This window comes from Accipiter gentilis, chromosome 6 (assembly GCF_929443795.1).
Source record: "Accipiter gentilis chromosome 6, bAccGen1.1, whole genome shotgun sequence".
NCBI classification, from domain to species: domain Eukaryota; kingdom Metazoa; phylum Chordata; class Aves; order Accipitriformes; family Accipitridae; genus Astur; species Astur gentilis.
In genome coordinates, this window is record NC_064885.1 from 6,334,105 (window position 1) to 6,348,552 (window position 14,448).

The 14,448-nt window shown below is 59.3% G+C and overlaps 1 protein-coding gene across 4 annotated transcripts in view; it reads left to right on the plus strand.

Moving 5' to 3' along the window:
• The window catches only part of SMG6 (SMG6 nonsense mediated mRNA decay factor), a 117,795-nt gene that overhangs the window by 94,409 nt on the left and 8,938 nt on the right, over positions 1 to 14,448 (plus strand). For 3 of the 4 annotated variants that reach the window (XM_049803724.1, XM_049803725.1, XM_049803722.1), the window contains exons 14-15: positions 6,084 to 6,260; positions 9,406 to 9,555. In XM_049803724.1, coding sequence (XP_049659681.1) covers positions 6,084 to 6,260; positions 9,406 to 9,555 — 327 coding nt within the window. The remainder of the gene's footprint in view (positions 1 to 6,083; positions 6,261 to 9,405; positions 9,556 to 14,448) is intronic. The other variant, XM_049803723.1, reaches the window with a different exon arrangement.

Consider the following 14,448-nt stretch of genomic DNA (forward strand, 5'->3'; position numbering starts at 1 on the left):
GAATCTGTGCAGGCTACTCGGTGCTTCTTCTGATCTCCTGACACCAAAAATTGGATGACTCAGCTCAGATCTATCACTTTGCACCTTTATGTCATCTGTATGTCTTCTCTGCATCACTGCGTGGGACAAGCGAGGCTGGTCTTACCCAGCAAACCCTAGAGATGGTGGGCAGTTGGCTCCCTTTCCATGCTGCTTTCCAGTTTTAAAGGCCAGTTGTGGGTGAGCTACGTGGCCGAGGTTGGAAAGACGGAGGTGTTTGCCAGGCCAAGAGCACATCGGCTCCGATGACTCGTCTGAGACCGTGTGCCCCAGTGCAGAGGCTGGAGCTGTGCCTCTGCAAGGCTCAGGGTGCTGTGAGAGAGGTTTGGCTAAGACATGGCTACACTTTCTCTTTGGGGAGCCCCTGCTTTGCAGAGAAAGTGGTTCTCCAGCAGTGGCAATGGGGAAGAGCAACGGGTGTGGTTCTTCGGAGCTTCTCTGTCTTCCCTGGGTGTTTTCTGATGCACTTCCCTGCTGTGATGGAGCATCAGATATGGATGTGGTGGACCCTCACCCCATGGGTGTCCTCTTGTTGGTGCTAGGCAGTGCCCATCTTGGCACTGGGTCCTACAGAGCCAGGGCAGTAGCAAGACACATGAGAGCCAATGGTGCCTTGGTCCAGGCCCAGCTGCATCCACAGTCACGCTGTCGGGTCACGTACAGAGTTGCAGGCATGTGGGAGCCACGTCCACCGAGCCTGCTTGTGGGATTAGTTGAAATCAGAAGTTTCTCTGAGAGAAGCTGTGGCTGAAGTCAGCTCTCAGCTGCAGAAACCAGGGTTGCGATCCAGCTGCAAGCGCTGCTGCCCAGCCGTGACAGACACTTTGGTCCTCCCTACCCAGGTGGCCAAACCCCTCCAAACTGTATTTGGGGTTGGGCAGGGCGAGGAGCTCCTCGGGCCACATCCTGGCTGGGGAACGAGCCCAGAGAGGCTGGGCTGTAAGTCCAGGGTTAAACCCAGTCCAGCTTTTGCGCGAGCCTGCGCGATGAAAACTCAAGGGATGAGCCCAAACCAGGCACTTTCCTCTGCCCTCCTCCTCCAGCGCCCTGGGCTGCCCTCTGGCTCCCTGGGGATGGGAGGAGGCAGCACAGGGCACTGGGAGGCATTTAACCACGGCCTGCATGGATGTTTTAGCAGGGTCAGTGCAAACGTTTCAGCCGGGCCATGTAGACGCTGCATGGTTGTTTGGGGCTCACTTGGTTTCAGCATCGTTCAGCTACTTCAGCTAAGCCATGTTTAAACCAATGTGGCAAAAACAGTGTTATCCCCACGCTGGATCGTGCTGGAGTTTGGCTCTGAGTCCCGGTCCTATCCCATTCCCATCTCCAAATCTGGGATGGGATCTCTCCGTGCTATGACTCAAACTTCTCATGTCCTTTTCCCCTTCTGAATCCAGCTGTCAGGATGTGCTCGTGTCTCCCCCTCGCACATAGGAATGCAGAGCCGGCAATGGCAGCCCGTCCTCCAAGCAAAACCTTCTCCAAAGCCGCTGCCTCCTGTTTGCTTGCAGAGTCTAAGGTTTTGCCGAGAGAGAAGCTGCCGATGTCCCTCCGCACACTGCCGGCAGCAGCGTGGCGTTGCCAGGGGCTGCCACGGGTGCGGGGCAGCCCTCTCCAGGCCAAGTTCCCCCCGGAATGTGGCGGGTCCCCGCGGCTGAACGGAGCTCCCCAGGCCAGCTGGCTTGGCTGCCGGAGGCTCTTTGGACTAGCTGAAGGAGTCTGCATTCCTGCCTCCCGGTTATTTGCTCTTTAGGACGCTGCGTAAAATTAACAAGTTGTAAAAGTTGATTGAAGGCGGCGGTGGGTGTGACAGAGATTTGCTTAGCTGTGGGAGAGCCGTGTGTGGAGTAGAAGGGCCGGCGCAGCCAGGGAAGGGGCGGGGGGGGGGGGGGGGGCAGAGGGGCTGCCCCCCCAGCTCCAGGCGCGCCTCTGACCCAAAGCGAGACCGTGGCTGGTTTCTGGTGGTGTCACCCCACCAGCACCAGGTGCACATGTCCGCACTCGCAGCTCTCGGAGGGAGTCCCTTCCCTCCCCTTAAATCTCCTGGAGGACACGTGCTGGCATTGGGGCTGCGTCTCCTTCAGGCCAGGTGCTGGCCATCCCATGTGGGAGTCCTCTGCCTTCCTCCTGTTAAAGAGCAGCACGCAGCACTCGGGGAAGCTTTTCCCTTCAGCCCATGTCATCTGCAGGGGAAAATACAGCCAAGGCCATAGAGGGGATCAGCTTCGTTAGATCTGGGCACGCCTCGTTAGACGTGGGGACCCTGCTCGGCGCTGGCAGGAGATGACACGCAGGGTCCTGGTGGCACTGGCACTGCAAAGTGGCTTTGAAAATACAACAGCTGGTACAGTTAATGTGCAGCCCAGTGGGTCTCTACAAGCAGTTAGTGTGTTAATGTGTGTCCTGCTGTGTCTTACTCAATGATTAGTATGTTAATGTATGACCCATGAATTAGCAGTGGAGCGCTAATGAGCCTCGTCAGTGTGCCCTAGCAGCCGCCAGCCCGCCAGTGGGTGGCTGATGCTGGGAGCTGGTGGTTAGCTGTCTGATGCAGCAGGAGATTAGAAACCTCTCGTCTCCGGTCCTGATGAAATCAGGCTGGCGATCGGGGCTGCTGCAGTCGAAGCCACCTCTGCCCCACGCCTGGTGCCCAGCCACGCGTCCCCGAGAGGCACCACGGTGGCGAGGGGCTCAGCGATGCCTCGGTTGCTCGCACCTCTAGGGAACTGAGCCCGGGTCACGGACGGGGGCACCAGACCACTTCAGCAATTCTCAGTTTCAGTTTTCCTTTGAGAGTGGCTGCGTGTATGTCAGGCCTATTTTAATACCCAGCGATGACTTGAAGCCAGGCTTTCAGTTCCTGCTGTCTCACTGCACGGTCGGAGGGGGAAGGGCACACGGGGCGGCTGTATTCCCCACCAGGGCCGGGGTGTCTGCTGCCACATCACTAAATACATCGACACGGTGTTATATTGTACTTGACCATTCCTTTGGGAAGGCTGGACGCAGCTCCCGGCATCCTCACTGCGCTCCACTCCGGCAGCGAGGAATTGCCCGCAAGTACCTTCGTGGCCATCCCCGGCTGCCCTGGGCATCCCAGCGCTGCCGCGGGCACTCGCGTTTCCACTCTGAAACAGGAAGTTTCTGACAAAAGCGGGTTGCTCTGTGGCACGCGAGGTCTCGCTCCGCCGTTTGAGAGAGACCTGGGTGCCAGTCACAGGTCACTTCTTTCCCAGCATCTCAGAGGCTGGGCTGCCCCGCGGCGGGGCCAGCCTGGCTGCCGGCAGCCCGGGGCTCTGCCGTGTCTTCCCTGAGCAGGGCTGCACGTGATGGGGATGTGCAGAGCATTTGCTCCTTCCCTGTTTTTCATTCATGTGGGCTGGAAAAATGTGTTCATGAGACGAGTTGCTGTGGCATTATGTCATGGGCCTTCAGTTTGGGCTCTTTTCTCCCCAGCAGATGAGCTGAATTTAAGCATCGGGCTGTGCTGGCTTGGCAGGAAATCTGGTGTTTCCTACTTGTTTTTTTTCTTCAGGGAAGGAAGGAGCGAACCCACCTGCCCTTGTCCCCAGCCCCAGCCCCAGTTCAAGGGAGCTCTTCTGCAATATACCTGATCATTCCCAATCCAGGAGGCTCTGACAGCAAGGTTTAAGCCTTCGCTATGCAGAGATGGCTGCGCCGCAGCTGTGTCAGCGCCCGGCCCTCCATGCAGACATGAAAACCTCATGGATCCTAAACTAGATGCAACAGCTTTTATTTCTAGAGGTGTCTTGAGAAATCCCTCGGGAATGGTGTCAGGATGGGTTGCCCATCTCTTCCCCACCTAGCCAGACAGTTCCTGCGTCCCCTACCCCAATACTGCTGCTGTCAGCCGCATCCTGGCATCCCACAGCACGTGGCTGCTGGCAGCAGGGCTCAACCCCCAGTGCTGCCACAGACACATCCCCACAGCTGCGCCGGTGCTAGCGGGCACTTTACTCACCCAGCAACCTGGACACAAGGGAACTGCAGATACCAGGACTGGAAAATCCCTGGGCTGAGGTCACCCTGTGTGAGTCAGGCCAGGTCTCCGCAGTGTTAACCCGTCGAGCTGGGGATGAAGCAGGCGGTGAGGTTTCCACCACTTCCCCTGAGGCCACTGCAGCCCGGAGCTCTCAGGAGGGATGTTTCCCATGACAGCCATTCCCACTTTGCTCTTTTTCTTTTTCCTTCTGACTTTCCCCTGCGGAATGGTTCCTAAAGGAGAGCCAGGAGGATGGAAATGTTCCTGCAGTGACACTTGCCGGGATTGCTCCTGGCTGGATGTCCCAAGCAGCAAAGGGCTTTCCTGGGAAAGAGGGTCCCCCACAGCCTGACCTGCTCCTGAGGCTGCTGAGCCTGCATCACCTTGTCCTTTGCTCACCTCTGTCCCACAGGACACATTTTTTTAGGACCAGAATCAGTGGTTATGGGTCCCTTGCTCCCTGAAATATTACATTCTTGCGATCACCCTGCTGGCACCACCGCTCTGCGGCAGCAACTGCCTCCCATGGGGAGGAAGGGGCTTCTCCTCCCCTCCGCCTCTCGGTGCAGGTACGGAGGGATGCAGGGTCCCAGAGGGCAGCTTCAAATGGAGGCAGCCCGGGCTGCTGGTGCATGAGGGTGCCTCGCTCAGGCAGTAGCCAGGGTGGGAGGTTGGAGGTCAGAGGAGGGTCAGGTTTTCGACACGCACTACAGCGACACGGTGGTTAAAATTAGCCCGCAGAGAGGAAACTGGCAGCTTTGTGGAAGAGCAGAAGTTTCCTCTCACGGCAGCCTGGTGCAGCGGGGCTGCATGCCGCTGCCAGCCCTCCGCTCACCGCGGCATGGCCCCATCCAGGGCACGCACCGCCGCCGGCACGGCAGGGTGACGAGCCGGTCTCCGCCAAGCTGGGGCCGGGATGCGTGGCATTGGTATCGCACGGCATAAGGATGGCGGGGGGGGGGGGCGGGGGGAGAGTAGGCAGCGTCTCTGACAGCAAGGCGCCTTGTTAAGTCACCTGTATGGGGTCTGGCCTTCTCCTCAGCTTTGGGATCCCAGTCCCAGGAGCCTGCAGGAACCCTTTTGGGATGGGGGTCTTCGTACAGAGCAAAACCAGAGTGGTTTGCGAGAGCAGGAGGAACTTGGGCATCAACGTGAGCTTTGTCTCTGTAGCGTGTAGCACTTCTAGCCCCTGTTTGCTGACTTTCTCCCTATAAATCTGCTGCTGCCCGGCGTGACGCCGGTCAGCAGGAAGCACCAGGGGAGAGCTCTCTGCAGGTGCAGAGCCCCGCTGTGAGGGGATGAGGGCTGAGCCGAGGCTGGTCATGGTGGAGGCGCCGGCAGAGGCTGTGCCGCGCAGGATGGGGCCGTGGAGGCACCGGGCTCCTGTGCTCTGGAAACTCCATTTGAGAGCCTCGTAAATTGGATAATTACCCAAGCTATTGAGTTTCCTTCTGGCCAGATCCGTCCCAGCCTCCCTGATGGGGCTCCCCAGTTGGTCCGTGAGATGGGCCCGTGGGACGGGGTCGGGCTGGAGACAAGGAGGGGCTCAGCTTTTCTCAAATGCCCCCACCCGCCCGCTCTCACACCTGCATCACTCCCCAGCTTTTGTGAGGGGGAATCTGGCAATGGAGCCAAAACAAAACAGTAAGGATAGGCCACATCATTCATCTCTCACGCTTCAGCAGGACTTTCCCCCATTTGGTGGGGCTGGGCAGGGGCCTGGCTGCCCCCTGGCAGCCCTGCGGCCCTGGGGTGCACAGAGGGGGCAGGACGGGACACGGATTGGTGCTGGGTGTCCTGCTTCGCCTGCCTCCTTTTCCCTGGGGACAGTGGGCTATGAGACTTGGGCAAACCCCTTCCATGCCTATTTAGAAGAAGAGGGGCACCCTGCACATCCTCGCGGTGCTCTGCAGTGCTGCCTGCATCCCACTGGGCCTTCTAGCCCTGGACGTTTTCCCCTGGCCATTGCCCATCTGCCTCCCCTTTGCACTGACTTTGTTTTCCTTTCCCTCTCCCCAACCCCCTCGTCCTCACCCTGTAGGTTATTGCAGCCGACTGCAAGAGGGTCACAGTTCTGAAGTATTTCCTGGAAGCCCTTTGTGGACAAGAAGAGCCTTTGCTGGCATTCAAGGGTGGAAAATATGTGTCAGTGGCACCCGTCCCAGACGCCATGGGAAAGGAAATGGGAAGCCAAGAGGGAAAACAACTGGAAGATCAGGTACCGTGCGGGAAGAGCGCGCCTCGGTGAAGGAAGAATCACCCCTGTGGGGCCCAGCCTCTGCCTGCCCTGCAGCTCCCGCTATTTATAGCTGGCGTAGCTGCATGTGCATTTTATGGGGGGAGGCGAGGGGGGGGGCAAATGGTGCACAGCCCTTGTCTCCCGAGTGTACTTCGCTCGTGCCCTTTCCTGCCAGTCCAACCCGCGTGCCTCTATCTCGCACGCTGCTATGAGTTCCAGATGCTGCTTTTTCATACCCGAAGCGGGGGGAGCTTTAATAACGTGCAGCGCCGCGGCCCCGGGAGAGGAGGTGGGCGAGGGGGTGTCAGGGTTCAGCTTCAGGATCAAGTTTATAGCCGTGGAGCTCGTTGCGGCGGAGGCCTGAGCTCCAGCCTCCAGCACACGTACAGGAAGAGCTGACATTGGCGCCCCGTCCCTCCCCTGCCTCTCACATCCTGATGTGATTAAGGAATTCAACTCTTGTTTTTCTGCCCTTGCTTGTTCCTGTAGGCCTTGCTTCACTCCAGGCTCCGTGTGTGTGTTTAAGGGCCCTGCCAGCCGCTCTGCAGGTTGACTCTTTTCTTCTGTTTAATCTTGCAGTTGGAAAGGCCAGGGAAACAGGAGAGAGGGGCAGAGGCGTTGGGAGCGGGGAGCTGGGTGGCCCGGCGCTGCCCAGGCTCTCTCCGGGTCCCCTCCCTGCGCCAGGGCTGGGTGCTGCAGAGCCAAAGGGGATATCGCCCCGTGCAGGGGACAGCACCTTGCCTCTGCTGGCACTGGGTGGCCCATGGCCCCGTGCACCCCAGGGAGCTGACAGCCAGAGGAGTCCACAGCAAGAAAGTACTCGGCACCCTCCTTGTCCCAGCCGCCAGTTCCAGCTGAGCAGGGGACAGATTTTAGGTGATTTTTTTGCACTGGGTCTCAGAGCAGAACCCCAGGTAGCAAGAGATGTCTCTGTAAGGTAGAAGACCTGGACCCTTGTCCTCTTCTGGAGAAGGTGCAGGAGGTTTTCAAGCTGACACCACTAAAAGCATGTGATATGGGGGAATCTTCAGGTTCTACCCAGTGTCATGACAGGGATGGTTCTGTTCTCTGGAGCATTCCTTTCGTTGGGTCAGTCCCTCCAGTTGCTGCTATGAACAAACATGGTACGGAGGATAGCTCCCTCCTGCCCCATCCCCACAGCTCTGCTTGGCTGTGGGAACCTCCGCGTGAGCTCATTGCACAACCCTGGGGCTTCCTCCTTGGGCTCTGTTCACAAGGGAGCTTCCAGCTCGCCAGCATGATCACCAGATCCCAGCCCTTGTCACCAGCAGATCCCAACCCACCTCAGCAGATCTGCATCTGACACACACTTTTTTCCCAAGGCCCTCGCGTGACGTCGTCCGTCTGGCAGCATCCCCCCATCCCCTGTGGTCCAGGCTGTCCTGGCAGAGGGAACTGAGCCTGAGGGCTCCATCTTCCTCCTTCCCATGGCTAAAAAGTCACAAGGAGAGAAGAGTACGTGGTTCTGTGGCCAGGCGGGTGTGCAGTCTGGGTGAAACGATTGAGTATGCAACTGTGCAGTGCTGGAGTTGTTCTAAATTAAGGCCTGCGAGCTTCTGCCCAAGTCCCTCCTGCTGACACATGCCATGGCAGCCTGCACAGGGCAGGAAGTGTAGCGATGCTCTTGTCCCTGCTTTTATCCCTCTGCGGGATCCTCTTGTGCAGGATCCGCCGCCTGCAGCCTTCTGGGGGCTCAGAGCAGGTCTTTCTGCCTGGGTACCACCTGGGAACTCTTCGCAGCCCCATCACAACCCTTGGCTTTTGTGCAGAGAAGGGGACATCGGTAATGGCAGGGCTTGGGAAGGCCTGTGGTTGCTGCACTGGGGAGCAAGAGGGTCTGGGTGAGACAAGGGGATTGTCAGCAGCAGCGGCAGAGCTGGGTTCCTGGGCAGCACGTGTTTGCAGGCAGCTGCTGGTGGGACACGTGTTGAGGAACAGTCTCCCCTTTGGACAAGGAGCCACTGGGGAAAGCAGCAAAGCTGGGGGCGGAACTGGGTTGTGTCTGATCCCCAGCTGGACACCAGCCACCACCTCCCTCCCTCCTGTGTCCCGGAGATTTAGGTGCATAGGGAAAGGCCAGCGTGGCCTTCGCCTGGGGTAGGAACAGTATGGCTCATCCTGGGATCTCCAGTTCAGGCAGGGCAGGCATACTGGAAAGGGTCTGCAGACCTCCTGATGGGGAGACCCAGGGAAGTGCCTCTAGGAGAGGGTGAAGATGCAACATGGTCCAGAAGTGCCTGGGTGGGCAGGAGGTTGGAGAACCAGGAAACCTTCAGTTCAGCAAACACAAGGTTCCTGGCCAACAGGAGCGTGGCAAAGGCAGACTAGAAGTAGGATGCAAATGTTAACAGAGGAAGTAATTAACGGTTGAAATGACTGACCTCGAGACGCAGTGGATTCTCCATCATGCGGAGCTTTAAAATCAAGATTGAGCGTCTCCTTCTAAAACATCTGTTCCAGCCCAGCTGGAAGTTTTGGGGTGGGTGCAGGAATATCTCTGGTCTATTCAGAGATCAAAACGGAGAAGGGGAACGGGCTCTTTGGTGTCCTGGGTTCATGGATCTGAGTTTCCTGTCAAGATGATCAGCTTGTGTGCCTAGCCTCAGATGAGGCAGCAGCGTGAGAGCAGTGTTGTACAGCCCCAGTGCAGGCAGGTGGGGAGAAGCAGCGTTTGCTCCAAGGGATGTGCAGCCTAAACAGCCGGGCAAAGCGGAGAGATAGGGAAATACCATGGGTTTACAGAACTGACGCCTATAAAACATCAGTGACTCACCCAAGGCTGTGGGAAGAGTTTTCCAAGGCAAGGAAGAGGATTTGATTTTAGAACAGAGCTTTAAGCAGGGCTGCCCCTGTCCTCGCTGGTCGTTGCCTTCCCTGCCCCATTACCTTTGTCATTTCCTGGATGTTTACTATTTATTTATTTTGCTTGCTTCTCTTGGATGTTTAGAAATAGTCAGTTGCCCATCAGCAAGCGGTGATGGATCGTGCCTGGCAGGGATTTATCTCCTGGAAGGGGGACAGCAGAACAAGCACGGCCCCTGCCACCAGCATCCCTTACCATGACTTCTCCTCTGTTTTTCTATCTTTCTGCATTTCCTGGAAGAAGGAAGATGATGTGAGGATTGAGGCATTTGAAGATGATTCTGAGGCTGAAGGCAGTGGAGGAGAGATGGACATCAAGGAGCTCAGAGCCAAGAAGCAAGCCCTGGCAAGGAAAGTAGCTGAGCAGCAGCGTCGTCAAGACAAGATTCAGGTAGGATGGGCTGTGCGTCTGCAGCGCCCAAGCTGGGTGAGGAGCTGCTTTCCTTTGGAACGTGGGCTGATCCTGCCTCACTGTGCCGGTGATGCGCAGCCGTTTCCCTGCCATGCTTCAGGACCAGTGGCCTCTCGGGATGTCCCATAGCACACTGGGCTTCCCGCATGTAGGTGCCCTGCGCCGCCTTTGTGAAACCCAGCAGCAAGCTTAGCTTTGGCCCTTTGGAAGGTCCAAATCGGTGTTGCTGTCCCCACCCAGGGTAAGATCTGCCCTCCCAGGCCCTGAGATGAATGTTTCGGGGACTCCTGGGACTCTCGTGAAGCCAGACGCAGCGTCTCCATGGAGGTGCCAGCACAGCCAGGAGCCCTGGCAGGGAAGTGCTTTAGCTGATGGCTGTAGTGCAGTGTCTGCCAGGCAGCGAGCTGTCCCCCTGCCTGGGGCAGAGGCTCCGTGGCAGCGAGGCTCGGTGAGAGAGCAGCTTTTCTGTGCAGCGGGGCACAGGCAGACAGGGGAGAGGGTGGGACGTGAACGGCAGAGTTCATGTGGGAGCCAGCGGCAGGAAAAATAGTCTGCGAACGACTGCTGCAGCCAGAGCGCCGCTTGCAAAGCGTTGCCATCGTTATGGGGACAAACAGACGGGATACAGGTGATCCCGTCCTGGCCCTGGCCTGATCTGAGCGTGTTTCCCAGTGGGAGCTGGTGAAGTAAACTGGTTGGACTGGGAGCAGACGCCTGGCAGTGCACACTGTTGCTTTAAGAGCGGTCTCACATGCATGGCTGTTGGCTGCCTCGCCGCTCGCAACCCCTCTTCCTCCAGCCTCGCAGCCCAGATGAGGATTTCTCAGCAGAGGAAAAATTCTCCCTGGCTCCCCTCCCCCTCACCTCCGCCCTCTCTAATGCCCAGGGCCCTTCACTTCCATAATTCTTCATTTTCCAGCCTTGAACGTAAGCCAGACACATCTGTCTGGCCATATGCGTGAACTCTGCAGTGTGTGCCGAGGTGGTTGTAAAACAGGGCTGCTGAAGGCCCTACTGGGAGAGCGTGCACATGTGTACCCTCCGGCTACTGGCGCCGGGCCCAGAACCACTGCGCTTCGCTTTTCCAAACCCACCCCAACCTTTCAGATTTCGCCTTTTTTCTTTTTCATTTGAATTTGGAGCAATTCATATCAAGGCGAAGGTAGAAGTTGCGCCGGGAGGGAGGGGCCGCCCCCGCAAGCGAGTCCATTATTGTTGGCAGGTACCTGGGTCACATTAATACAAGGAGGAAGAAAGCAGCAGCGAACGAGTGAGAGATTGGAGAGATGGGCTGTAAATTAAAGCGGCCTGAAGCCTTCCAGCCTCCCAGGGTTGTTAAGCGGGAGGTGTAAGTAAATTCCCCACTTCCCACTGCCTTGTACAGACACAGCAAACAGGAACTGCACATGTTCGGGGAGGGCAGCGTACAGCAGATCCCGGCCCCGGCGACTAGCCCAGCTGCAGCAGGGCCCCCTGGGATGGCCGCTGCCCATTCTGCAGGGAGAGTGGGGGCTGCCTGATGTTGTCAGGGGCTTTCTCCCCCCGGCATGCTCCTCCCTTCCTCCCCAGCCGTGCTGGGGCCGATGCTTGCAGGCGGAGAGAGGTCAAAACGAGGGTGTGGGCAGCTTCAGGGGCTGCACAGCTGAGAGCTGAGGTGCAGTTGGAGTCTGAAGGCGCGGGGTGGAGGAGAGGTCCTTGGGGCTTCGGTAAAGTCATCCAGCCCATAGCTAGCTGGGAACAGCCCGGAGCAGAACATGTGTGCTTGCCCTGGTCCTCTCCCTGCCCTGGTACTGACCACACGGCCGGAGACGGAGGAGCGGAGGAGCTCGGGTGGAAAGCGCTGCCTGGGGAGGCCAGGTCGGAGCCAGCTCAGCCTCCACCCCCTCCGCTGTCCCTCTCTTGGCCTGTGGTCCTTGACCTTTCTGATCTTCTCAAGAGATTTTGTGTTTCCTGGGACCTGGGGATCTTCTGCCTTCCCTCTTACAGCCCATTTCTCTTGTTCACTGCTCACCCGCGGAGTTCACGCATCGGCTGCCCTCCGAGTCCCCCTTTCACTATCCTGGGGACAAGCCACAGCTCCACGTATTCATCCAAGTCCAGCAGATGCAGCGCCTGTCTCAGCATGGCCACTGTCTCCCCATCTTTGCCACGCTCCCTGCCTCTCGCAGCCCAGTTCTGCGGCTGATGGAGATCATCCATCCGACACTTGAACCCAGGTTCGCTGCTGCTGCTCTACCTGCCCTGCATCAGCTGGCAGGACAGCCCTGCAGGTCCTTGTTGTAGCTCCCAACCACAATCCATGCTGGGGTCACATTTACACCTCGAGGGGGATTTGGGCTTCACCGCGCTCCTTCGTAGGACGGTGGCTCGGGCTGCCAGCGAAGTACAGGTCCAGGCAGGGTAAATGGCAAACAGGGGTGGCCCTCGGCCAGCACCAGCTGCAGAGGGAACAGGAGAGCTCAGCTCTGTTCTCCTACACGAGCTTGGACCCCAAAACCATCACTCTGAGAGGGGGCACATAGGCCAGAGCGGGGTTAGGTCGTAGCCTCTTGTGTCCCTGGGCAGCCCCGGTTGCGAGGAAGCCGTCCTTTGCTACCTGGCCTCGGGTTATGAATTGGCTGCTGCTCCCTGGCTCTGCTGCCAGCCTGCCTCTGCCCTCACCGCTTGCCCAGGCTGGGTCGGAGCTGCCAGCCAGCCCCGTGTCACAGGCTGGCGACAGCAGCGATGCGTCGGGGTGAGGTGAAAGACCAGGCACATACCTGGGCGCTGCCCAAGTATTTGGAGAGGTGAGAGACCAGGCAGGCAAGTGGGCAAGAGGAGGCGGCAGTGGCGCTGCCGGGGCAGGCAGCGTTCTCCGGCAGGGCCGTGTCCCCAGCCAGCACCGGGTCCTGCCGCGCGCTCCCAGCCGCCCCCGCTGCTTGGCCAGGCCCTTGGTCCATGCTGTTCAGCGTCCCCCTGTCCTTTGTGCCGCCGCTGTGCGCTGGGAGCGGTCGAGTTTCCTGACCGGTTGAAAACATCCCACCTGAAACATAACAGGCTCTTCCTCTGGATGCTGCTATTGTTTTGCTCAGCATTACAGAAGCAGCTTAACCGGGGCGGCCAATTATGACATGTCTTCCCAAAATAGCCGCTCTCCTGTCCCTTCTGAGCCCACGGAACGGCCGCCCCCTTAAGATGCAGCCGCTCCTTTGTGGCGGTAGTGTGAGTAAGTGGCTAAATATAGCCGTATCCCATTCACGCTCTCCTCGGCGCGCAGGAACAATGCCGCGGGTGCACACGCGCCGACACGCACCTGCCTGGGAGCGGGTGCCTGCTGGCTGCGGAAGACGCACACCCACCCACGGCGGCTCCGCCACGGCGGCGGCCCCGGTTTGCTACCAGGCACGGGGCACGTTTACTCCTGAGGAAGACGCTGGAGACGAACCTTAGGAGGAGGAAGCCCTCGAGCAGAGACTAGAGAGGCATTGTTCTCGGCCCTGGAAAATCCGCCTCCGATCCCCGCAGAGCACGCGGGGCTGGAAGGGGCAGCGGCGCTGGGTTGGAGAGTGGGTCGGGGCAGGAGAGGCGGTGGCAGGATGGTAACGGCCCATCCGTCCTGGCAGAGCGGCGTGACCCCGTACGACCCGTCCCGAAGGCAGCGGGGCACCCGTCTCTGCCGAGCTTCGGCTCCAGGCTTCTCCGCCAGCCCGGCACCACGGGCGGAGGAGCTCTGGGGTCTGTGTGCAGGACCCCAGGGGTCGATGTGGAGCCTCTTCCTATTCTGTGCTTGTGGTGGAGACCCTCAGGTCTCCCCCCGACACTCTGCAGAAAGTACCACCCGGTGGCCTGGCTCTCTGGGCACTGGTCCCCTTGTCCACACTGGAAGCCTTCAGCCCGGACATCGGTTTCCGGGGAATCCTCCAGGTGATCCCAGCTGATGGATGAGCTGGGAATTTGGGACTGTGTGCGCAGGAGTGTCTGATCTCAGTGCTGCCACCAGCTGGGGCAGCCGGGGGAGCCACCTCTGGCTCTGGCCCAGCTCCTGGGAGAAGCCCCCATGGCCGGAGCAGCAGGACGGGCAGGGGGCTGCGGGTGGGAGCAGCTCTTGACGGCCGCAGCGTGCGGATGCAGGAGGTGGGAGAAGGGGAGCTGCCTGGCCCTGAGGGGGAGCAGGGAGCCCCCAGCCTCAGAGGTCCCCCGCCACGTCCAGCACTGCGGGGTCGCTCTGCCATCGAGCCGTGCAGTGTGTTTAACCCCAGTAAGACGAGGCTAAAATCCGACCGTCCTAAAGCACTTGGGCTGGGGCGAGGCTGTACATCTGCTGTTTTAACTGTGCCGCTCTCCCCAGGGTCTTCGCCAAACCCCACCTCCCAGCAGGGCGCGCGGGCCACCGTCTCCCTGTCCTCGCATCGGGGAAACTGAGACACAGTGGGACCGGCGGCTCGTTTCTGGCGCTGGTGGCGGCACAGAAGCTGGGCCCCAGACGCCCGCATCCCGATCCGCATCCCTGCGCTCTCCTTCCTCCCCACGGGACCATGCCCCACGGACCAGCAGAAGGGTTAATGCGGCTCTTGCCTCCCCTGTTCCCCGCACATGGGCTCCCTTTCATCTCTGGCGCAGGGCCAGCCAGCGTCCGCATGAATCACAGGCCACTCCTCTCCCCCCGAAACCCCTTGGCCGGAGGCTTCTGCAGCCTTTTACTCACACAAACAAAAATAAATCTCGCTGCCGGCCTCTGAACTCTGCAAAGGCGAGTTTCCCTCTGGCTCCCCGAGCGGCCCGGAGCTGTGCGCGGGGACTTGGCACGCTCCCCGCCGACCTCGCTCTTTCACTCCCGGCGCATCCTGTGTCCTTCTCTCACCGGGCGGCCCGGCGAGCGGAATGGGACGTGAC